The 23688-nt window shown below is 39.5% G+C and overlaps 1 protein-coding gene across 4 annotated transcripts in view; it reads right to left on the minus strand.

The window, feature by feature from the left end:
- ULK2 (unc-51 like autophagy activating kinase 2) overlaps positions 1 to 18387 on the minus strand; it is a 112514-nt gene extending 94127 nt beyond the window's left edge. For 3 of the 4 annotated variants that reach the window (XM_045824094.1, XM_045824093.1, XM_045824092.1), the window contains exons 1-5: positions 18249 to 18387; positions 16782 to 16874; positions 15642 to 15683; positions 3678 to 3710; positions 3339 to 3375 (exon numbers count right to left, since the gene is read on the minus strand). In XM_045824094.1, coding sequence (XP_045680050.1) covers positions 3339 to 3375; positions 3678 to 3710; positions 15642 to 15683; positions 16782 to 16874; positions 18249 to 18338 — 295 coding nt within the window. In that variant the 5' untranslated portion in view covers positions 18339 to 18387. Of the gene's footprint in view, positions 1 to 3338; positions 3376 to 3677; positions 3711 to 15641; positions 15684 to 16781; positions 16875 to 18248 lie in introns of those variants that run through there. The other variant, XM_045824095.1, reaches the window with a different exon arrangement.
- Between the last annotated feature and the right edge of the window lie 5301 nt (positions 18388 to 23688).

Genomic DNA, 23688 nt, shown 5'->3' on the forward strand with positions numbered 1-23688 from the left:
TTTAGACATCCCAGATCTTCTAGACCAGTGCTCTCAACAGAAATATGTGAGCCACATATGTAACTAAATTTTCTAGTAGCCACATTTTAAAAAAGTGAAAAGAAACAGGTGATGTTAACAGTATATATTTAACCTAATATATCTAAAGTATTATCAAACTTGTAATATATTTAAAATATTATCATTCAAATTTGTAATCAATATAAAGAACTTGGCCCTGGCCAGGTAACTCCATTGGTTACAGCATCGTTCTAATACACCAAGGTTGCAGGTTTGATTCTTGCTTGGAGTACAAACAATCAAACAATGAATGCACAAATGAATGAAACAAAAAATTGATATCTCTGTCTCTCAAAAAAAACCCAATAAATATTTTTTAAATATATTAAAAACAATAAAATATAATCATTGTTTTCTCCCTATGAAGTGTTCAAAATCCATTGTGTATTTCACATAACAGCACACCTCAATTCAGGCTAACCCATTTGGTCAGTGGCTACCATATTAGACAGTGTAGCTATAGACAATTTTTTTAAGATAACATTTACTTTATGTCTTTTCAAGTATTTTGAAATTACAAGGACTGTAGTAGACTGTCAGGTATTTTCACCATAGCACCTTTGCAGTATATATTTGTCACAAGCATTTTTGCAGTAAAACTAATTGGGTAGAAGGCAATTTTGCTATAAAAAAGATATGCCCTGGCTGGTGTGGCTCAGTGGATTGAGCACCAGCCTGCAAACAAAAAAGATAAAAATAACTGGTTGCCAGTTTGGGATTTTTGTTGCTGTTATTGTTTGGTTTCATTACTCCATTGATGAAGTTCATACTGTTACTCCCATTTTTCTATTCTATATAAATCTTAGCTAGACTTCATAATGATCTATAAAGTGACAAGTAGATGTAGTGGCATCTAAAATAGCACTTCTTTCAAGTGATGATGATGATGATGACCAAGCTGGTTTCTTTCTCTGGGAGCATATAATTGAACTCACATTTCCCACAGAATGAAGACAAGTGCTTAGTTACAATCCACAAAATGAAATCCGTTACTGGCCCAAAACTACCATGAATCTAAACACATTTTAAATGCACATAAATATTCTATATTCCACAAGTATTATTTTTTTAAGATTTTATTTATTTATTTTTCAAGAGAGGGGAAAGGAGGGTTGAAGAGAAACATCAATGTGGGGTTGCCTCTCGCATACAACTAGCTGGGGTCCTGGCCTGCAACCAAGGCCTGTGCCCTGACCAGGAATTGAACTGGTGACCCCTTGGTTCACAGGTCGGCACTCAATCCACTGAGCCACACCAACCAGAGCTTCACAAGTGTTTTTAATTTTGTTACTCATTTTTTATGTTTATTACATCCTTTTTAAGGTCCCTTTTGTTGTGATTTTATCTTTTTCATGGCAAGATTGCCTACAGCCAGTTATTTGGTGAAAATGTTTGCGGCAAAAACCCTTGCAAGGGTTTGTAGACAGCTGTCTACAGCAAAGATGATTATGGTGGAAGTACCTAGAACTGGGGCAAACAGGGTCAAGGGAGAGGTTAAAGAACTTGATCAAAATCATATAGCAATTAAGTAATGTAAACAGTGGAACTGTTGCAAACCAGCTGGCCTGTCTGACTCCAATGTTTACGTAAGCTCTTCACTCTTCCGTCTCCTGTTCTAACAGTATTGCTCTGGAATATCAAATTCAGAGTTCAACATCATGGACATAGCTGCTGTCAAAGCAAACTTAAATCACCACACCACTACTAGCCCTTATATGAGTGAATAAAAATTGTGTTAATGAAGGAAACTGATATTCTAATGAGGACTATGAACTGGTGAGGTGCCCCTCATTCTGCCCCCTGCAGGAAGTCCTTTGATTCATTCACTAAGAATGTCAAGGACTCAAGATTGACGGAGGGAAAGAGGAAGCAAGTTCACTAGCCTCAACTCCTTTCCACCGGTGGTGAATAACAGTTCCTGTTGCCCTGCTTTCTACTAGTAAATTAAGTTTTGAAAAGTTTTTACCAAATTGAAAAAGGATTTAAAAAAGTTATTAAAAAAGGATTCTGCATTAGGAAAAATACAAAAACATGTGTAATAAATGACCAAATTCAGGGTGACATTTATCTCTAAAGGAGAAGGCAGGAATGGGACTACAGAAGGACTTACAGAGAACTTCAACTGTATTTATAATTTCTCTTCTTTACTGGAGAGTGGGTAATACCAATGTTCTTTATATAATTCTTTACACAGCTTTTGAATTCATCAATATTTTACAGTTTAAAGATTTTTTAAATCTGTTTTTAAAAATCCTCATCCAAGGATATGTTTATTGATTTTAGAGAAAGAGGAAGAGAGAGAGAAAGAGAGGGAGAAACATCGATCATCTGCTTCCTGTACATGCCCTGATGGGGGATTAAAGCTACAACCTAGGTTTGTGTCCTGACCCAGAATCAAACATGCAAACTTTTGGTGTACAGGAGGATGCTCCAACTAACTGTGCCACTCAGCCTGGGCTAAGTCTCATTATTAATTGCACTGCTTGATTACTCAGTGAAACTGAGTATTTTCACTATGTTGTTTCTCTTTCGGAAACTGTCCATACTTTTTTGTGTCTGTATCTGTTGATGTCATAGTGTTTTTATCATCAATTAATTACCATGATCTGTTTACAGGTTGAGATCGAACCTTCTACTATGTTTCTGCGTATTTCCCTTGCATCTTTAAGGGATACAAGTAGAGGCTTATTTCATTTAACATCATTAAAAAAATACTTTTGAGAGATACAATTTGACCTGAATGCTTATCCTGTATCCTACATGTACACATTTTGGAGACAGAATTTCAAGAATTACCTAATACTAAAATCTTATCTCTGTGCCAGGAAATCATTTCAGTATTATCTTTAATCCCCTATAACATTTTTAATTTACATAAAACATTCATATTAATCAACACATTCTTGTACAAATTCTTCCATTACAATTTTCCTTTTATTTTGAAAGAAATGAAAAGGGCTAAAGGTTCACTGATGGCAACCCAAGAGAGTCCTTTGAAAAACAAAAATCTATTTGATTTTTTTTCTCTTTTGGGAAGAGGACTCACCTCTCAAGCACTGTCAAAGAGACACACACAAAGTACTTACACACAAGAAGAGTTTGAGAACAAAACCACAACCAATTGAAATTAGTCAGCAAAGTGAACATAATTAAACAAGTACACAAATATTTACTATTTCTATATAACAGTGATAAAGTACAAAAAGCAGATTATATATATCAGAATTAAACAGATTATAGTACTATCTTTATTGAATACTGACACACAAAAATATTACCTTGCAAATAATCTGCCAGGTCTCCACCATTGCAATACTGATATATATATATAAAAAAAAAAAGTAATTAAAATAAGGACACCAATTTAAGGTTAATTCAATCCATTATCAGTTAACTTTAATTAAAAAGTCATTTGTATATAATGTAAATCTAGTCTGAAAAACATAAGAATTATAGAATCAAAAATTTTAATACTATTTTCCTTATTAAATAGAATCTCAATCACTGAATCAATTTATTAATTCAAATTTTCAAATCTGAAAATTTTCTATTCTTAAAGGGCATATTAATCAAAAGGAATTTGAAATAAATTAAACAGGAGCTTGTATACCACCTACCTCCATCACCAGGAAGACAGAGTTGGGTAATTCCTAAAAAATATACAATATTAAAAACATCATTTAGATTAGAAAAAAATTAAGCACAAATTTAATAAATAACTTTAACAAAAATACTATTCTTTCCCATTACTAAACAAGTAAAAAGGAATCACAAAATCCATTAGTGAGTGAATTTTAAACCCCCAACACAATGACTTAAGCATCTCAGCTTCCAAGCCAAATCAGGTTTTGATGACACCAAGGTACTCATCAAGAAGTTCTGTTCTGTTTGTGGAAAGAACTCAAGAAAGCCTCATTTTTTGGTTATGGTTATGGTCCACCTATCAGTGGTGAAAAACAGCGAGGACCCTCTCCTCTTCAGGGAGCACTCCTGCTTTGGAAGTTCATGATCGGGGCAATGGCTTGACATCCTCCCCAGCAACCCGAGAGGCACACTCTGATTTCTGGAATACATGATTCAGAACACTTAATTTTTTATTGTTCTAGTTTTTGTGTTTATCTGGAAGCAATCACATTATCTGGGAATTTTTGGCTATTTCCTTGAAAATATTTCATCACATCTTGGTAACAGACTGATCCAAAGGAACTGATTTGAGGAATTTTACCCAGTCTCTCAAATTCACATAGCTCCAGTTCTGTTGCCTGGTCAGGCAATCCAACAACACATCAGCTGATTCTTCAATAACAATTTTTATAATGCTAATTAAATTTTAAATCAGGCTTCCTTACAGCTAAACTTGAGCCACTGTTCAAATGTGATTCAAGAGATAGCCCTATCAAGTATCACTTGGTTTCACCAAGATCCTAAATTCAAGAGTAAGGAATTCTACAGGAAACCAGAGGAGGACCAGGGCAGAAAGAGGACAGGTCTAGGGCAGCACTCCTCAGAGTGAGGTTCACAGCCAGTGCCAGTCAGTGAGTTATCTTGTACTGGCTCACAATGAAATAACTACAGAAATTAGGAGTAAGAATTTTTAAAGTTTTAAAGTAAACTAAACAAAATAATTTTATGTCTGCTGACCCTAATAATAAAAATGTTAAACATCTGTTTGTAGCACCTTTATTTCACTTTCATATTAATTCATTTTTATTGGATTTTATAATACAACTATCAGTTCACACAGATTAAAAATAAAAACAGGTGTCTCACAGTAGCTGGGTTACAGCACTTCTGTGGTACAAGGAGCAAACAAGGGCTGCCACTGAGTGGTGTCTCACGTCCACCAAGGGATGGGGCCACGAGTCAGGAACTGGATGAAATCATGTCTTTCAAGAGACTCAGTGACGTATGATGGCTTTTTTCACTCATTTATCAAGAGGACTGGGTAAAAAATTGAAATGTATTATGCCCAATTCTTTGACCCCCGCCCCTCAATGGCACATGCAGGTTCAGAAAAACGGCAACACCTCCAGCTCTGTGCAGGGGACATGGAGCCAGGCTGCAAACCTAGCACAGGCCTGGCTTCAAAGCAGCAGCCCTCGACCAGTCAGAAAGGAGGCAGAGAACAGTCCAAGTTCAGCAGGCTAGGAGAGTAAGTCTGTTAGAAAGAAATACTTCTTTCCTTTTCTCATAAATAAAAACAAAAAAAATTTTGTTTTTGTTAAGTCATCTCCATTGCCAACTAGTCTTAATCACAAAACCTGATCAAATCCAAACCAAACTATCCTATCATCCCTAAAAATACCAAAAAATCATTAAACATAACTTTCAACAGAATTTTCATCTTCTCAAGTATAAAGAACAAAATATTATCTAAAATCAGTATTATTTAATCAGATAATAATACCTTATTCTAACTACTGAAGAGATAAGAAAGCTAGGAATTCCTAAGGGGAGGCTAAACAGCCATGAAGAACATCTGTTCACTCAGCATGAAGAAATCAAATTTCTATTTTAGTATGCCCAATTTGGGGGTTATATATAACCACTTAGTTTCCCCCACTCATTCTATAAATAAATAAGATAGACAGAAGTATTCATTTTTTTCAATGAAATAATCACGTCATCTATAAACAGATTGAAGCTCAAATGGTACTGGGCACCAGAGAAGAGCCCTTCTGTCCCACTCCCTGACCTTGGAGAACAAAAAGGGCTGGAGGGTGAGTCCTATCACCAATGGCCAATGAATCAATCAGTTGTGCCTGTATGATAAAGCCTCCATAATTGCCCCAAAGGACAGGCTTCTGAGAGCTTCCAGGTTAGTGAACACATGGAGGTTCTATGAGAATCCCACACCCAGAGAGCAGACCTTGTTTTATGCATCTCTTTCATCTGGCAGTTTGAGTTATATCCTTTAGTAATAAACTGATAATCTGGTAAATAACATGTTTCTTTGAGTTCTCTAAGCTGCTCTATCAAATTTACTGAACCCAAGGAGAGACTGGTCAATAGTGTGGTAGACAGACCTGAGCAGAGCAGGACAATGGGCCAGGAACAGAAGGTCACCAGGGCGGAAAGCCCCCCAGTGCCTAGCAATGAGCAAAAGTGGGAAACCAAGGACCCCGCCACCTGGGTGACATTTCCTCCCACAGCATACCACTCTGGTCATGCAGTTTAGACCTTCTAACCTTTCATATCACTGATCATGCAGTTCGAACCCTCCACTGACCTTTCCTCACCTGTCATGTTGCTAGTCACAAGGGTTAGACCCTCTTAGAGAAGGAACAAATAATGGGGCTGGAGAACAGCCCTTAAGCATTAAGCCCCCAGGACAGTGAGGTTCTGACCCACATCAAATACATCTAGGCCTTAGTTGTGTTTTAGCTCCAAGCCCAGAATAGCAGCAAACAATATCACTCTGACCTCACGACCAGCTGCACTGACTAATGATCTACCCTGGCAACAACCTATCAGTGGAGATCATGAGCTAGAAAGGACACACCTGAAAAGCTGATGAATATTCTACTGAGATCCTCCCTTGGGTCCTCGCCTAAAAATCTCTGCCCTTAAAAGCCCACAAGACAGAGGACTCAGGGGACTCTCCCTCCCTGGCCTTTCCCTCCCCCTTTACCCACCTCTTCCCCACTCCTGCCCCAGGCATGTTACCCTCACTTTTCTCTCTCCTAAGCTCCAAGGGTCCTTCTTTTGCCTCTCTAACTTGCTTCCTGAGCCCATTTCTTCTACTGCTCACTCCTACCTGTGACTTACTGAACAAACTTTTGCTTACACAGGGTCCAGTACAAATAACACCCCCTTTTTATTAAAAAGGATTTAGTAATCATGCTTATGATTAAAATCATAAGCATGTGGCCCTGGCTGTCGTAGCTCAGTGGATTGAGCGCAGGCTGCGAACCAAAGTGTCGCAGGTTTGATTCCCAGTCAGGGTACATGCCTGGGTTGCAGGCCATGACACCCAGCAACCGCACATTGATGTTTCTCTCTCTCTATCTCCCTGCCTTCCCTCTCTAAAAATAAATAAATAAAATCTTTAAAAAAAATAAAAAATAAAATTAAAAAAGTAATAAGCATGTAATTCTGTAACATAAAGCACCCTCAAGCACACCATGTGACATTTTAGGTGTTCAAATTAAAATTATAAATTATTATGCCCATATTATTACCCTACCAACCACACTCAAGCAGGTGTTACTTCTGCCAGAGACTTGGCTCTGAATTCTTTCCTAGCCAGAACTCAAGTACCAATTGCTGAACCAAGGTCCAGTCTGACCCCACTGGCCTAAAACCTGGTACCATTCTTGGTCACAATCTCATTGCCAACAGAAGCACAGGCAACGACCTAAACTTGGTGATTAGTGTCCAAAGGGGGTGGAGGGCTAGTCTTGTGGTACTGAGCCCTTAACTTTATGAACTGATGCTATCTTCATATTGATGGTGTCAGAATTGGGTTAACTGCTTGGTGATATTGGAAAAAACAAGCTTTCAACCATAAAACTGACCTCAAATGAATTTGTAAATTGATAACAAAGTACCTACCTAATCTGACCCTGATTTGCCCATAATTCTTCAAATTGCTTAAGTCCTGCCCTCTTTTTAACAATCATACAGAAGATATCATCCTCTTCCACAATGAATCACCCTATCACTCTTTTACATAAATAAATTCCAGAAATCAAAGATGTAAATATGGAAAAAAATGAAATCATAAGTACTAAAAGAAAACATTGGGGATCATTTTTATAATCTCAAGGTGGAGAAATCCTAAACATGATATACAACCTGGAGATCATTAAAGAACAGATAGATAAATTAACTATATAACAACTTCCATATATCAAAAAAGAGGCCAAAATAAGACCAAAAAGAGAGAGAAAACATTTTAATAGATATAACAAAGAGCTACCGACTCTGATTCCCTCTTCCTACCTCCCACAGGCTAAGTACCAAGTCCCCAAAACCCCATCTTCTAAACATCTTGCCAATCTCTCCAGGCCTCTGCATTTGCACTGGGGCCATCACCACCCCAAAGCCTATTACAAGGTGGACCCAAATCCACTCTTGCCCATTCTCCACAGAGCAGACAGCATTTGATGTACTTCAATAAACTCTTAAGCCAGTTAATTTGTAATAGAGAATACTCCTTTCTATAACCACAGTGGTTAAGTCTAACACTCAGATATATACTCCTATATAGTCCGTTACTGACATAAAAGTACCTGGAATACTAATTCATAATCAGAAATTACCCCATGATTATAGAAAGCAAGCAAAGTGGGTACTCCCTACACCCCCCAAAAAGAAAAACTGATTTTTTCTTAATTATTAAAAAATTGTTGCCCTGGCTGGTGTAGCTCAGTGGATTGAGTATAGGCCTGCAAACCAAAGGGTCGCCAGTTCAAGTCCCAGTCAGGGCACATGCCCAGGTTGTGGGCCGGGTCCCCAGTTTGGGGTGTGTGAGAGACAACCACACATTGATGTATCTCTCCTCTTTCACCTTCCTTTCCCCTCTCTCTAAAAAATAAATAATAAAATCTTTTTAAAAATTGTTTATTGCGCCCTGGCTGGTGTAGCTCAGTGGATTGAGCACGGGCTGCGAACCAAAGTGTCGCAGGTTCGATTCCCAGCCAGGGTACATGCCTGGGTTGCAGGCCATAACCCCCAGCAACCGCACATTGATGTTCTTCTCTCTCTATCTCCCTCCCTTCCCTCTCTAAAAGTAAATAAATAAAATCTTTAAAAAAATTGTTTATTGCAAAGATTTAGGATACATAAACTTTCAAGGAAGAAAATTTTACAAATCACCTTTATTTCACCATCTGAAGTAGGCCCCATTAACATGCTAGTGAGCATGCTTTCATGAATCTGTCTATACACACACACCCAAAGGAAGTGTGTGCTTGTTTTTTTTTATTTTAATATAATCCATTTTCACCTGTTTATCTTCACCTCTCTAAGCAGCCAATTTACATCTGGCATGTATCCTTCCATACCTTTTTTCTGCTCGTACAATCGTAAGTTAAACACACACACACACACACTTTGTTTTGAAAAAGTGGGATATCATAAATAAATGTCTGAATTTTGCTTTCCTCAATAATATACTATATAAATCCCTCCAAATCAGCTATATATACCGGACTCTTTTTTAGTAACTGTATAATATTTCATAACGTGACCACTTCACTGTTTGTTGAGCCATTATAAGCCTACAGAATGCTACATTGATTCTTGCACATATATCCTAAATCTCATGCTCTTAGAGCTATGAGATAGATGCCAGAAATCCAGGTTGCTTAGTACAAGGATATTTCTAATAGTAACAGGTATATGTCTTCATTCAAGTATTTTTTAACTACCTACTATATATAAGACACTATTTTCGGCATTGAGGATATAGCAGCAAGCCAACAGAATTAAATGCCCTCTCCTCTTTAAGCTTATATTCTAAGAGGGAAGGTTTAGAAGACCGACAACAAAACAAATAAGTATACAGAATATGGTAGAGGGTTATAAGATGCTTCCAGGGGAAAAAATTATGGAAGGAGGATAAATAGTGTGGGCAAGGGGGCTGCAGTTGTATTTAGGGTGGCTAAAGAAAGCTTACTGAAAACAGTGTTTGAGTAAAAACCTAAAAAAGCTTGGGAATATAGCTGTGTACACTAAAGAGATTGAAACACATCTGCATACAGAGTCTACCTGCAAGAGGAAGAGCCTAGGCAAAAGAAAAAAAAGAGCAACAGACCACAGTGTGGAGAGCCTCAGGAAGACAGGAGCCCACGTGATAAAGCAGAAGCAGCAAGGTGCAGAGGAGGTGGAGTTGGAAACAATAGGGTTTGGCTTCCATTCAAAGAAGTGGGGAGCCACTGCGGAGGTCTGGCCAGCAGACCCTGACCTGCATTACCAAGGATACTTTACTTGCCACATGGGGGAATATTCTTCAAGGTATGGAAACAAAATATCACTACACAGCATTCCAAAAATATTCTAATAATTTTTATTTCTACAAGTGATACATGAAAATATTTTACACTTCCTCCCCAATACCACTGCGAAGAATGACTACACTCTTTAATTTTGCCAGTTTGGAGGGTAAGAAGAGGTATCTCACTGTTACTTTAATTTATACTTCTCTGACTACTTGTTCATGAAGAGTATCTCATTTTAGCCATTTTTATGCCTATGATAACCAACAATTTATATCCTTTGCATACTTTCTCTTTGGGTTACCTTTTCCTTATCAACTTGTGAGAGGATTTATATGTTTTAAATACTAGCCTGTTATGTTTGCCACACACAATATATTCTCAAACTATTATTTGCCAACTGCATTTTTATTACGGTATAATTTACATCTGCTAAAACAGACCAAGTAAAGTGTACAAGTTGTAACAAATACATACATTCATGTAACTACCCTTTCAATCAAAATATATAACATTTCCATCACCCAAGAAAAGTTCCCTCCGCCCCTTTACCCTTAATCTCAGCTTCCGAAAGGCAGCCAGTCTTCTGCCCCAATTCCTGTCACCCTGGCTGAGTTGCCTCTTGCTAAAACTCACAAAAATAGAATCAAACAGTACATATATGTAGTTGACTTATTTTTCCCAACATAATGTTTGGGATTCTTATGTCATGACATGTATTGAGTTTGCTTCTTTTTATGGCTATCAATTTGTTCATGGTATTATTTGCCATAAAATGTTTTTTAAATTTTTATATGCCCCTACCATTATAGCTTCTGAATTTCTTCTCTTGATTTAAAATAGCTCTTGGACTATACATAGTAATATAAATATTGTTATAAAATTGTTATTATGTATTTTATACATTTAAGCCTTTAATTCATTTGAAAATTATTTTAGAAAATAATGAGAATGGGGATCCAACTTTTTCTCAGATGTCTCAGTGTTGCAGCATCATTATCTATTATCTGAAGTCATCTTTTTCTCACTATGCTAAAAATTACCAAGATATGGATATTTATCCAGATCATTGACAGTCATGTATGTAAGTATTCTTAACTGACAATACTTATCTCATGCCCATATTCTCAAAGATATGTAAGAGAGATGAAATTACTCTTCTGCTTTTAAAACTCATCCATGGCCTTGACTGAAGATCACATGTGCCCCCTGTAAACCTCTCTGGCACTAAGACAACTCACTACCTCACTCCTGCATGGCCCTCTCACTGGCCTTCTTCCAGTTACTCATACTCCAATCTTTCCTGTCTGCTTTTCACAGGCAGCTTCAACTGCTTGGGAAGTTTAGCTTATTTGCTCTTCTCCCACCTACCCAAGCCTAATCTTCTCCTGCTCTTCCCTCAGGCTGTATAAACATTCTTTCTTCAGGGAGCTTTCCCTAGCGGTACAGAGTGGGCTGCCCGACTTCCTGAACCCCCATGTGTTTCCTCCAAATCTCTCCTATAGTTCTCCCTTGCAGCGCTGAGCACATTCAGAATGAGTAACTACTTGCTTCATGTTATCTTCCCCAATCTACTACTGCAAGTTCCACCAAGGCGGGGATCATGTCTCTTCTGTTCAGCACCATACCCCTCTATACCTCATTAACCAACCCAAGAAGTACTAATCATGAAGAAATCAGGAAGGAAAATGAGCACAGCATAAGCATCACAGAATAGCAACAGGAAAGTCACAGAAGAAACATGAAAAGTCACATAAAGCATAAAGATAGTCAGTGCACTACTAAGTTACGAAATAAAAAATAAAACCTAAAGTATTTTTCTCCTAAGAGATTGTCAAAAAAAGAAAAAGAAAAAAACACATGATTGTTGGTCAAAATAAATTGGTACAACCTTTTGGAAGGCAACACCGTAATATCTTTGACTAAGTAATCCCACATCCAGGAATTTATTCTGTAGGAACGTCTGAACAAACAAGCAAAGATGTATGTACACAGCTTCCCTGCAGCACTGTTTCTAATAGAAAAATAAAAGAAATAATGCAAATAGCCACAATCTGGTTTTAAGTAAATAAATTATCATTCAGCCCCACAGTATTATACTGATATAAGAAGATATCCTATAAGGAGAAGATAATCCAAGATACATTAAGTTTAATAAAACAAATTGCAGTTCTCACCCTAGCTTGTGTGGCTCAGTGGATTGAGTACCAACCTGTGAACCAAAAGGTCACTGGTTCGATTCCCAGTCAGGGCCAGATCCCCCATTTGGGGGCATGCAAGAAGCAACCACATGTTGATGTTTCTCTCCCTCTCTCCTTCCCTTCCAGTCTCTAAAAATAAATAAAATCTTTAAAAAAAATAGTTGCAATTCTGTAAAAATACTATTCATAATTTTCTCACAAGGAAAAGCTTAAAACCTAAATTACTATAGATTCATATATGTATTTAGAAAACTCTAAAAGAAATATAACCAACAGTGGTTATCTCTGGGAATTGACAATTCTTTTCCAATTTACTCATTTTGACAATGTTTAATTAATTATGGCAATATATTACTTTTGTAACTAGGGAAAATGTGTTTCGAGTGTCATGTAAGCTGAAACCTAATTTTATAAAGAATGTCAAAGGTTCTCAGTTTTTAAAAGTACGTGAAAAAACTTCAGAAGGATCTTCAAAGCTAACGACCAGTAAAAATGATGTTCAAGTTGATAAAATTACTGTACTACTCTCTACAAACATACTGTACCCCTGGATAAATAGAATCTCAAGGAAACAAACTTGAAATATTAGATCAAGATTGTTTACTCCAGAGCCAAATGCTTAACACTGTACTCCTTTGACAGACATTCCTTAGGTCAATATTTATGAACTAAATAGTTCCAGTACTATACAACACACAAAATAATAAACATTTTCATGCAGTCAACTTGAAATTCCTGACGGTGTGATAATTCAGGGTTCTGAGTACATATCTCATTCTACAGACAAGGAGGACAACACTTAAAAATACTTTTCATTCTGATAGTCAAAATCTAAGTGAGGCAGGAGATAGTCAGGAAGGAAGCTCCAGAGGCCCTGCAGGGCTGAGGTAGAAAACATCTATACATGACAAAGACCCCCTAAGATGGGTTGTTCCTGTTTTCTGGGATAACTCCAATCATGGAATGCGCCTGCACGCTACCCCTGATGCATTATATTATCATTATAATGAAATAACATTGTGGGACTCCCTTCTCCAGTAGCCAATCAAGAAAATCATGGGAAACCACACATGCGCAGTAGCTTTGAAATCCAACTCCTTGTACCTGCGCAGGAAAAGCCCGCCAAAGACTAGCAGGGGGGCTTCTGCCCCTATAAGAATAGAATCCCTCAGCCCACGTGCCCCTTCTCTGCTCAAAGTTGGCCCACTCCCGTGTCCTGTGGAGTATGCTATCACTTAATAAATCTTCCCTCTTTCTTTATGCTATAAACTTTGTGTGTTCGGTTCAATTCTTTGTCCTCGATCACTAAGAACCTGGTTACCTGTGCACACCTGTGACATAAGTACTTAGAAAACAAAGCTTACTCTCCAAGTAAATTTTCCATGCATCTTAAAAGATGGGAAATTAAGTTAATATTATTTAACAATTTTTATACTAGGCACTGCCATGTACCACTTGGTGCCTTCTAACAACAGAAACTACGACAAGCCACACAAAGAGCTCTGAGAAGAATTGACATTTCAACTAGGGATCGGGAGATCAATTTAGTTTTGACTTCAAACTTTTTCCTACTTTGTTTCTATGGTGCTTTGAATTCCTGAAACAAAGGAACAAGTTATATCAATTTAAACAGGTAATAAAATATACCCAACAGCACTCACATAGTCTGTGTATAGAGTTTAAATTGCAATTTTTCTGGAGAACAATCACACTCTACAATCAAAGAACTTTAACCCTGTGCATGCTATTTTCCATGGCAATTCCAATTCTAGAAACTGAAATTCAAAGAAAAATCAGATATGTTCAGAAGGTATACCCAGGGTAGGGCAAAAAATGGGTTCACAGTGACTTTATTCTCTCATTATTTATTAATTATTGTATTATTTTCCATACAAACAACAGTAAATCTACTTTTGCCCCACCCTGTATTATCCTCATTGCACTTTTCTATTATGGGAAAAACCTAATCTTCTTACAACATGGGATTAGTTAAATATTGTGTGAAGTGATATGACTATATGAACAATGACTATCTAAAGAAAAAAGTCCACTTTTTCTTAGCCCACTAAAAGTAAGCACACAAGAAAGCCAGGACTGTTTTGTTTTACTCACTGCTTTATTCCTATCACTTCAGGACAATACCTGGCACATAGCAGACACTCGAAACCTACAAAGTGAATGACTTTGAGTAATTAAAGTATATACAGAAAAGATTTTAGCTAGAAATATAGTATAGTAGCAGAATCACATAACACGTCTATTTTAGTGGAATTCAACTGTCCAGAATGAGCTAACAAAAAGATGAAATAATGTAAATTATGTAGCCTGGCACACTTTGCAGTGAGAGTGAAAGGAAAAGCTTTACCTGCTGTTCCCTCAGGTCTCAGATCCCTGTGACTCTCACAGGGTGAACACAACACTAGCCAAGTATGATTTGAGTATTTAAAGAAGAATTTTAAAAACACAGTAAGCCCTTTAACTATAAACTGACTACTTGCTCTGGTGCTCCATCTCAGAAACAGTAAGTTACTCTACAGATGGGCTTTTTAAAAGGATTTCCAAGGGTAACTGTGACATACAGAAATGTTACCTTAAAAGATTAACTTCAGCAACCAACTTTTCCACTTCCAAATTAAATGTGAATCTACATTATGCCATATGAATAGTCACAGATACATCTTGGATATGAACATGCCATTTCCTTTTTCTTTTAAATCCTACCCCCCAGGATGTTTTTAACTGAATATAAGGGAGACAGAGTGGGGGATAGGATAGGGGAGGGGGAGGGGGAGGGGGAGGGGGGGAGGGGAGGAGGGGAGGGGGGAGGGGAGGGGAGGGGAGGGGGGGAGGGGGGGAGGGGAGGGGGAGGGGGGAGGGGAGGGGTTGCCTACAGTAGGCCTCTGACCAGGAATCAAACCTAAAACCTAGGTATGTGCCCTGACTGGGGATCAAACCTGCAATCTTCTGGTTTGATCCCCAGAACAGGGCAATACTCCCACTAACTGAGCCTCCTGGCAGGGGCCAGTTACCTTTACATTTATTTTATTTTCTAGTATCTCTACAATTAGCAAATGTTGCTTTTAGAATAAGAAAAAAGCTCTAATTTTTTATTAGTCCACAGTAGTGTTTTTACATCTCTCACAGAAATGCTAGATCTGGTATCAGTATTCCTCCAGGTGACCTTTAAAACAATACCACTCCTATAGTATATTATCACTTATAAGTTTTTAAAAAGTAGCAATTGTTTATTTTATCCTATTGTCCTATTTATGCTATTTTAAACAACTTCTTAATATGTAACTCAAGCTATATATATTTTCAACAATAAGACAATTTTCTATTCCTATTAAGATTCACTTAAATTTCTATGAATAGATAAAAATGTAAATTCTTTATTTACAGACATGAAAGTAGTTTTTAAAAATCCAAAATAAGGTACCTGAACATCATAGAGAGCTACAATATTTTCATGTTGAAGTTCCTGTTAAGAAAATTAAGAATTCAAAATATTTGTATTTATTCTAATAATGTGAATATATTTCAATATGCAAATAAAAACTAATTTAAGTACATACACGCATATATTATACTATTTCTAATATACTACAGTTCTGTTACTAGAATAGAAAATTCAATATACTTAATAAGAAATGTGTATGATCAAAATTTACTTGGGGCCTAAATATTTTTTGGGGACTATCCTTTTTTTAGACTGTTAACAAGGTACTTACCAAAACACTCTCATCTACAAAATAAATGTTAAAGTATGACTACAGATTTTCTGCTAGTCTTTTACGTTTAATTTACAATTTCTAACAGCAATAGAGGCATAAAATTCCAAAGTCCTTCTTAAAACACATTATTTGCCTGAAAGAAAACAAAGTATAATTCTTTGCTCGAAGCGCCATCTACAGAATTGCAGCGCTGATGAACCCTGGTGTTAGATGTTGGTTCCATGTTCACATTAGTTTAGGATACACTGGGTTAATACACTTAAACCTGGTTCTTCATTGTATAATTTTCAGACTTTCTTTAATGAGCCAAGTGCATTGAGGCTCTCCAAGAAATATTTAGTAAACAGAACTTATTTGACCACAGGACTCTTTTTTTCCTCAAAGTCTCTCACTTGGATAACAATGCTTGTGAGTAATCTAAAATGACCACTTCCAAGGAAAATAACTTTCTTCAATTTACAAGGAAAATAAGATCCTGAGTTCACCCAGTTCTCCATAAACTTAACTGTACTGCAAAAGGGTGCAAGAGAAGAGGTAAATAATGTAGAAGGGGGCCTGCCTCCTCCCAAACAATAACACAATAGGGGAAAGAGGAAAAGAAATTATGAAAAACTAAAATGAGTTTTCACAGAATCCTTCTAAGCATTTGATAAGAGCCCCAAACGCTTATTTTTAAAAATAGCTTCTCAGTCAATACTCAATATTTTAGAAAACGGAGCATACAAAAATAAGAGCAAGAGGGGAAAACTCTCAAACTTGGTTCCAACTACCAAAATTACAAAGTATGTCATCATGTGTTCATTTAATTTAAAATAAGTTTTAATCCAGTATGAAATACCACATACCTTTAAGATTTTAATTTCCTTCCCAAGTAGTATTTGTGATTTTGACAAGTTCTTTTTATTAATACTTTTAATAGCTACCTCCCAATCAGTTTTCTGAAAAGGAAAAATAATGTTACTCCTGGAAATTACTTCACAGAAACAATTCAACAGGAAAAAAATCTATAAGCTTAAAGATGTTTTAACAAATGGGGGGGCGGGGTTAAAGATCCTTAATCTCCACCCACTAGAAAATGACTTCATTCATTACAGTTGTAACAGCTAATGTCCTACAAGTCAGTCACTAAAAAATACTAAGACCATATAGTAACTAGCATTAAATGAAAAATGAACAGATTACAACTATTGAAGTTATGGAGAAATGCGGATAACGAACTGGAAGGTAGTACCGTTAACTTGAAAACAGTATTTGATAGCTTTGCAGGATTAATCCGCGTTTTAACTATCTTTTCTTGAGCTTTAAGTTATTTTCATAACAAATGAAAAGCACTATTTATTACTTTATCAGATAAGCGATAAAGCCAGCCCCTTGGCAACAATCAGAACTACCCAACCCTGTATGATTATCTTCACTCCCGGGGTGACTTTCCAAATTCTTTAGATTCTAAAATCTCCTATGACCCTATTGTCGAAAAAAGGAAGGAAGGAAGGAAGGAAGGAAGGGAGGAAGGGAGGAAGGGAGGAAGGGAGGAAGGGAGGGAAAGAGAGAGAAGAGAAAAGAAAAGAAAAGAAAAGAAAAGAAAAAAAAAAGAGAAAAGAAAAAAGAAAAGGCTGAACCTGCTTTCATGTTGATTAGGGTTGGGAAATGGGGCGTCCAAACATCTTTTCCACTCGGAACCAGCCTCTGTAACCCCAGGAAGTGAAGACAGTCCAGGGCCAGCAGGGTGCAGGGGAACCAATGCCAGAAAGTGGGATCCTCCCGAGTTTGAGAAAGCCTTGGGCTAACGGAAAAGCAGCTCGCTTCCAGCTGGGTCTGCAATTACCAACCTCAAACATGCCAAGTCCTGGCCGCTCAAGAAGGGGATTCAAATCCAAGGTCCGCCCACCCTGGAGCCCCAACCTATACAGGGAACCTTGCAGTCTTCTAGGATTCGGGTAAATTTAGGTGAAAGCTTCCCCTGGCAGTCTAAGGGGTGCGTCCCTCCGAGCGCTCGTTACCAGGCTTACCGACATGGAATGGAAATCAGAGCTCCAGCAGCCCGTCGGTAGGTGGAGCCTGTCTAGCGGCTTCGGCCCCAAACAACCTCCCAGACCAAAACAAACCACACGACACTGACAGCGCGCACAATGGCAGCACTGTCACTGGCAGGCGTCCGGCGGCGAGCCCAGGCAGGGGCCTCAACGCCCGCGACTTCGCCAAATTTCAGGACCACCTAGTCCAGCTGCGGCCGCGCGGGCGGAAGAAAGGACCTGCCGCCGAGGCACCGCGCGGCCTCAGACCCAGGCCTCGCCCTGGCCCGCGGGGCTCACCTGGCGGTGCCGCCCCCGGAAGACCACGGCGAACGCCCCATGTCCCACGAGGTCCCTCTTGCTGTACTCGAAGTCGCCCACCACTTCCATGGCCGCACCCCCAGGTCTCACAGCGAGTCAAGCCGGCAGTGCAGCACGGTGGCCGGAATTAGCACCGCGGGCCCGCCGACCGGGAGCGCGCCCGCGGGCCGGCGGACTGGGGCAGCCGCGGCCCCGGGCACTGGCGGACGCTCATGCCGAGGGGCCGGGGCGAAAACGGGGAGAGACTGCTACACAGGGCCGGGGTGAGCAATGCCTGGCCCGGCCCCGACCGCTCCTCATGGCCCGGCCCGCCGCGGGCCGCTCCCTGGCGAACGGCCTCGGCGCTACTCGGCCAGGGGCGCCGCTACCGTCACTGTGCACCTCCAGAGCCGCACGCGCGACCGGAAGAGGTACGGGATCCGGTCCTCCCCATCCCCAGCTCGCGGCCGCTTCGTCCCTCTCGGCTCAGAGCGCTGTTCCTTCAGTGGCCGCCGCCCTAGGACCAACACCGCTGCGTTCCCTGGCCTCACGGCGGCGCCCAACGCACGCGCGCCAGTCGCTCCCGCACCGACAGCCTGCCGGCCCTCCGCGACGTCAGCAAGCACTGTGGAACGGCACACGCGGAAAGCACGCTCCCTCCGCCAGGAAAAGGAGTGCGCGCACCCTTTAGGGCGCGGTCTCCCCGATGGTCCCCAGGCAGTTGCTGAGTCAGAGAATGGGAGTACTTGACGTTTGGCTACTCTGTTTACCCGCTGCAGCCTCCGCGAGAGCGTGGAAAGAGATTCGAGCCTGCCCGGCCTGGGCTAGACCGGCTGGGAGGCAGGTTGTAGAAGCAGGTCTTGAATTCTGGGTGTCAGAGGGACCAGAGAAGAGCTTGTGCAGTGTAGAGCCCAGAGATCCGGTGAGGGCAAAGGAGCATCTTCTAGATGCCGTTGCTTACTACGCCCTCCAGAACTGTTACAAGAGTCTCAAAGTCTGCGTTACTGTTAATATTTTCTCCACTTTATTTATTTTTAGAGAGAGGGGAAGGGAAGGAGAAATGGAGGGAGAGAAACATCAGTCGGTTGCCTCTCGCATGCCCCCAGATAGTGACCTGGCCCACAGCTCAGGCATGTGCCCTCTGTCTGGTAATGGAACCCACAACCTTTTGGTTTGCAGGCCGGTGCTCAAGCCACTGAGCCACACCATCCAGGGCTAAATACAATTCTTGCTAAATGTTAAATGTAGAATAGCATTTTGGAAATAAGCTCTAAACAGGATAAGATTGATAGGAGCGCAACCTGATAAATGTAGCCAACTGCAAAGAAGTCAACATGTAATTGACCAAATAGTGTTTATTAACAATGGCTAAGTCTCCCTTCTTGCAAACAACTTTTGATGTGAATCCTGCCTCCTTTACATGCTACAAGTAAATAAAACTGCCTTGCTGCAACCACATTTCATATTTTAATAGAACACCCCAAGTGGTGGACCCCTTGAGTTCAGTAACAAACTACAAGTCCTGCTGCCAAACTGCAAGTCATCCCTCACCCTTCTGTCTGTACTGCTCAGGGTCCTTGAAGAAATGGTGTAGAGCAGGGGTCATGTACCTTTTGGGGTGCTTTGGCTCCTGTGAGAAGCTGATAACTCAGAAACCTCTTCCCAGGAAAACACTTACGCAGGCAGACTCAGTATTATATATATATTCAAGGGCTCTAACAAGAACCCCTGTTTCCCAGCCTCCTGGTGTCCTTCCAGTGTGACCTCTGACCAGGAACTGAACCCACAACCCTTTGGTGAACAAGACAACACTCCAACTGAGTCACCTGGCCAGGGCCTGCTGTCTTATTTTTAAGACTTCCTATAAACTTCCTCTGTGGAAGCAATGAGTATAAAATTTTTGGGTAGCAGGAAAGCAATGGGAAGTGGGCTATCACACCTGAACTAGGTTTGGCAGCTTTTCCCACGTAGTACCTGGTAGCAGCTAACATCCCAGGGAGCACAGAGGGAACCCCCCTAAGCGGCCCTGAGGCAGCCGAAACTGCTGGCCTCACAGTCTGTTCAACAAGGCACTTCCTTGGGACTCAGTACCCTGCAGGAGCCACACTTCAACCTTCCTGCATTGTCAGATGAGCCAGTGCATAATTTGTGCACATCCGTGCCTCAGAGATTTTGTTGTGGGTTATAATTCATAATCTAGCCCTGTCCACAAGGTCACATCTACTAGGAAATGAACTGTTTGTATTCAATGTCATCAAAATCGTAACTCCACACTAGGACATTATGGAGAAGCCCCTTGGCTTATTAAAACAAGAAGACCTTAATTCGGACCTACATCACAACCCATATGCACAGACCAAACTTGGGCCTCATAATCTTACCCTTCTGTTGCTTTAAAAAATAAAGTATGTAGCTTGCACACATAAGGAGTTCTGACCTTGCGGCTCGTTGTTGAAAAGAAGTGGTGATGTGGGGAAACTTGATAAGATAATATTTAGTTGGGACTGTACAGTAGCAAATAACAAACACCAAGTATGATAAAGCAAAAAAAGAAAAACAGAATGTAAATACAGATACAGGTGTGCCTGTCAGTTCACAGACAGGGCCTGACAAGCAAACTAGCAGAGGAAGCAGGGACTCAAAGTGGGTTGCTTCCCATCTGTGCCCCGATTCTTTCCCCTTTCACCTCAGCATCCCCTGAATATAGCTCAGGGCAAAAGCATTGACAGTGACCGGCCTCAAACCCAGATTCTCAAGGAAGGGATTCCAGTTGGCCCAGTTTAGGAGAGGTGCTCTGAACAATCATCTGAAGCCAGGAATTGGAGTTGAGGGAGGCAAGTTGAGTTGTATAACTAAGGCTGCTCCCAAAACATGCTTGTGGGTGCCAGAGGGAGAGAGGTGGCAATCCCCAGATGCAGGTGCTAGACAGGCAACTCAGGAAGCGTTTGCCAGAGGCCAAATTCAGGCTCAACTCAGGAATGCAGGCAGAGGGAATTTTTAGTTTGCTTCTGAAGCCACTCAAAGTTGCCAGTCTGATTCACTGTCATTGTTCTTAATTTGTCCCATTAACTATGTGTGTGTAAACATGACTGTTAATAAACTACTGAAATGTTTCAGTGTCAGTAAATTTTATAATAGTAACTGCAATGAGAGATAAAAGTAATTACCAATGTACACTTTAATACTATAAACTTAGTTTATCAGCCAAAAGCTGTAGGATGCTCCAATGATAGAGGGATCTTTGTGAGAGTAAGCATGAGAAACATTCACAGCCCAGTCTCCTGGGCAGCGAAGACAAATTCCAATTCTGAACTTTATGAGGATCACCAATTTGTTATGTTCAAATCATATCATCATTGTGTGGCTTCAATTTGGGGTCCATTCTTTCTACTGTAATTACACTGCTGATACTTTGAAATACTTGTGAATAGTTAGTGTGCACAGCTTTGATTCATATATCCATGAATTGGTAATAAAATATGGAAATAAAATATAAAATAAAGAGACAACAAAGTTTAGATATATTTCTTAAACATTTTAGAAAATAGCATAACCATAAATTTTCTGAATCATAAATAAACCTTTTGAAATTTTATCAAAAATAAACTATAAACTATTTTTCTGAAACTATGATAATATGAGAACAGCAAGGGACATTTTTTATATTGTGCAAAAATCGGTATCAAATTTTCATTTATAAAATAAAAAGTTTTATTTCAAACAAAAATAGAAGTAACTTATTTTTACTGTTGCTATATCTGTTAGACACAAACAGTGCTCAAAACTTGAATCACTAAAAGTTAAAACTGCTAAGTGCATATTTCATAGGAATGGTCACAATGCTGTGTTAATGCTAAGAGTAGAAATAAAGAATAATTACAAACATTAGTGAGATAAATTTCAAAAAATATCATGAGTCAGTTTCCCAAATAAAACAACAAAAATATTAAAACTGTTAAAAGAACTATTTTACTAATGTGACAATAAAGAAAATTAAAACATTTTTAAATTTTAAAAAATTTTTATGCAAAAATTTAAACATTCTATTGCATGGTTTAAAAAGGACACAACACCTTCAGCCATAATGGATTTATTAGAACTTTGAAAAAGATTAATCAGTATTAATGTAACATTGCAAGGTAGATTTAAGCTCCCTCTTCTAAAGCACATGCCTACTGAAAGTAGAAAACTGTCCCAGGTAAGTTCTCCAGGAACAGATGCTGACCTGGAACTGGGGTGTTAAATGATTACTGCAGATCAACGTCATGACAGGAGGGGGTTGGAAGCAAGACTGGCAGAAAAAGAACAGTAATGCTGGTTTGACCAGGCCTGGGCCACCCTAGCAGAAAGCTCTAGCAGGATTCAGCTCAGGATGGCTGTGAATTCAGCCCAACACAAAATCGTAAATTTACTTAAAACATTATGAGATTTTTTTGTGATTACATGTCCCAATGTATTTAATGTGTGGCCCAAGACAACTCTTCTTCTCCCAGGGTGGCTCAGAGATACCCAAAGGTTGGACAGCCCTGTGAGCAAAACATCAGAGTTGACCTGCATTGAGCCAGTGTCCCAGCTCACTCACTTGCCTGATGGGCCTGCCCAGGGGGGTGTTGCATCACCCTACCTTGAGCACCCTAGGCAGCTCTCTGGGACTGAGGCCCCTAAGGGGCAGAGAACTGGAGGCTGACCATACTTCTTCCCTAACTGGGCCTTATGTCTTTCTCCCACGGGGTATGGGCAGCACAACTCAGAGGCAATTGCAACAACTTTTTGGAAAACTTAGAAGTCAGGCTGTAAAATTCCTATCATTAGCTATGAATGACAGGTCTGTTGTTTCACATAAAAGTATCTTAATACTTTTAAAGTGCAAAATAGAAGATTTGGAAGATCATTTAGTGGGTCTTGCAGATTAGGTGGAGCAAGCATGAATAACATCTAAAATCATATCTTAGCCCTGACTGGTTTGGCTCAGTTGGTTGGGCATCATCCCACCAGGAAAAAGGTCACTGGTTCAATTCCCAGTCAGGGCACATGCCTGCGTTACAGATTCAGTCCCTGGTCAGGGCATGTATGAGAGACAACCAATCAATGTATGTCTCCCATATTGATGTTTCTCTCCCTCTCTTTCTCCCTCCCTTTCCCTCTCTCTAAAAATAAGTAAATAAAATCTTTTTTTAAAAAGTTTGGCTTTAATAAATTATACTATATATTATAATTGAAAAGTCACTACTTTATTTTTACAAAAGTGCTATTGAAGCTGAGATCAGTTCAGTGGTCCTAAGAGCTTTGAGGACCCCTGAAGTTATCTGAGACACTTTCAGGGATTCTGTGAGGTCAAAACTATTTTCATAAAAACATAAAGATACTAATTGCCCTTTTCACTGCGTCAATAATGGCCCTGATGTTGCAAAACCACTTTCCTCATTAAATTTGTTTTGGA

The sequence above is a fragment of the Phyllostomus hastatus genome, unplaced genomic scaffold (assembly GCF_019186645.2).
Source record: "Phyllostomus hastatus isolate PE091 unplaced genomic scaffold, TTU_PhHast_1.1 phas_scaffold_55, whole genome shotgun sequence".
Classification (NCBI taxonomy): domain Eukaryota; kingdom Metazoa; phylum Chordata; class Mammalia; order Chiroptera; family Phyllostomidae; genus Phyllostomus; species Phyllostomus hastatus.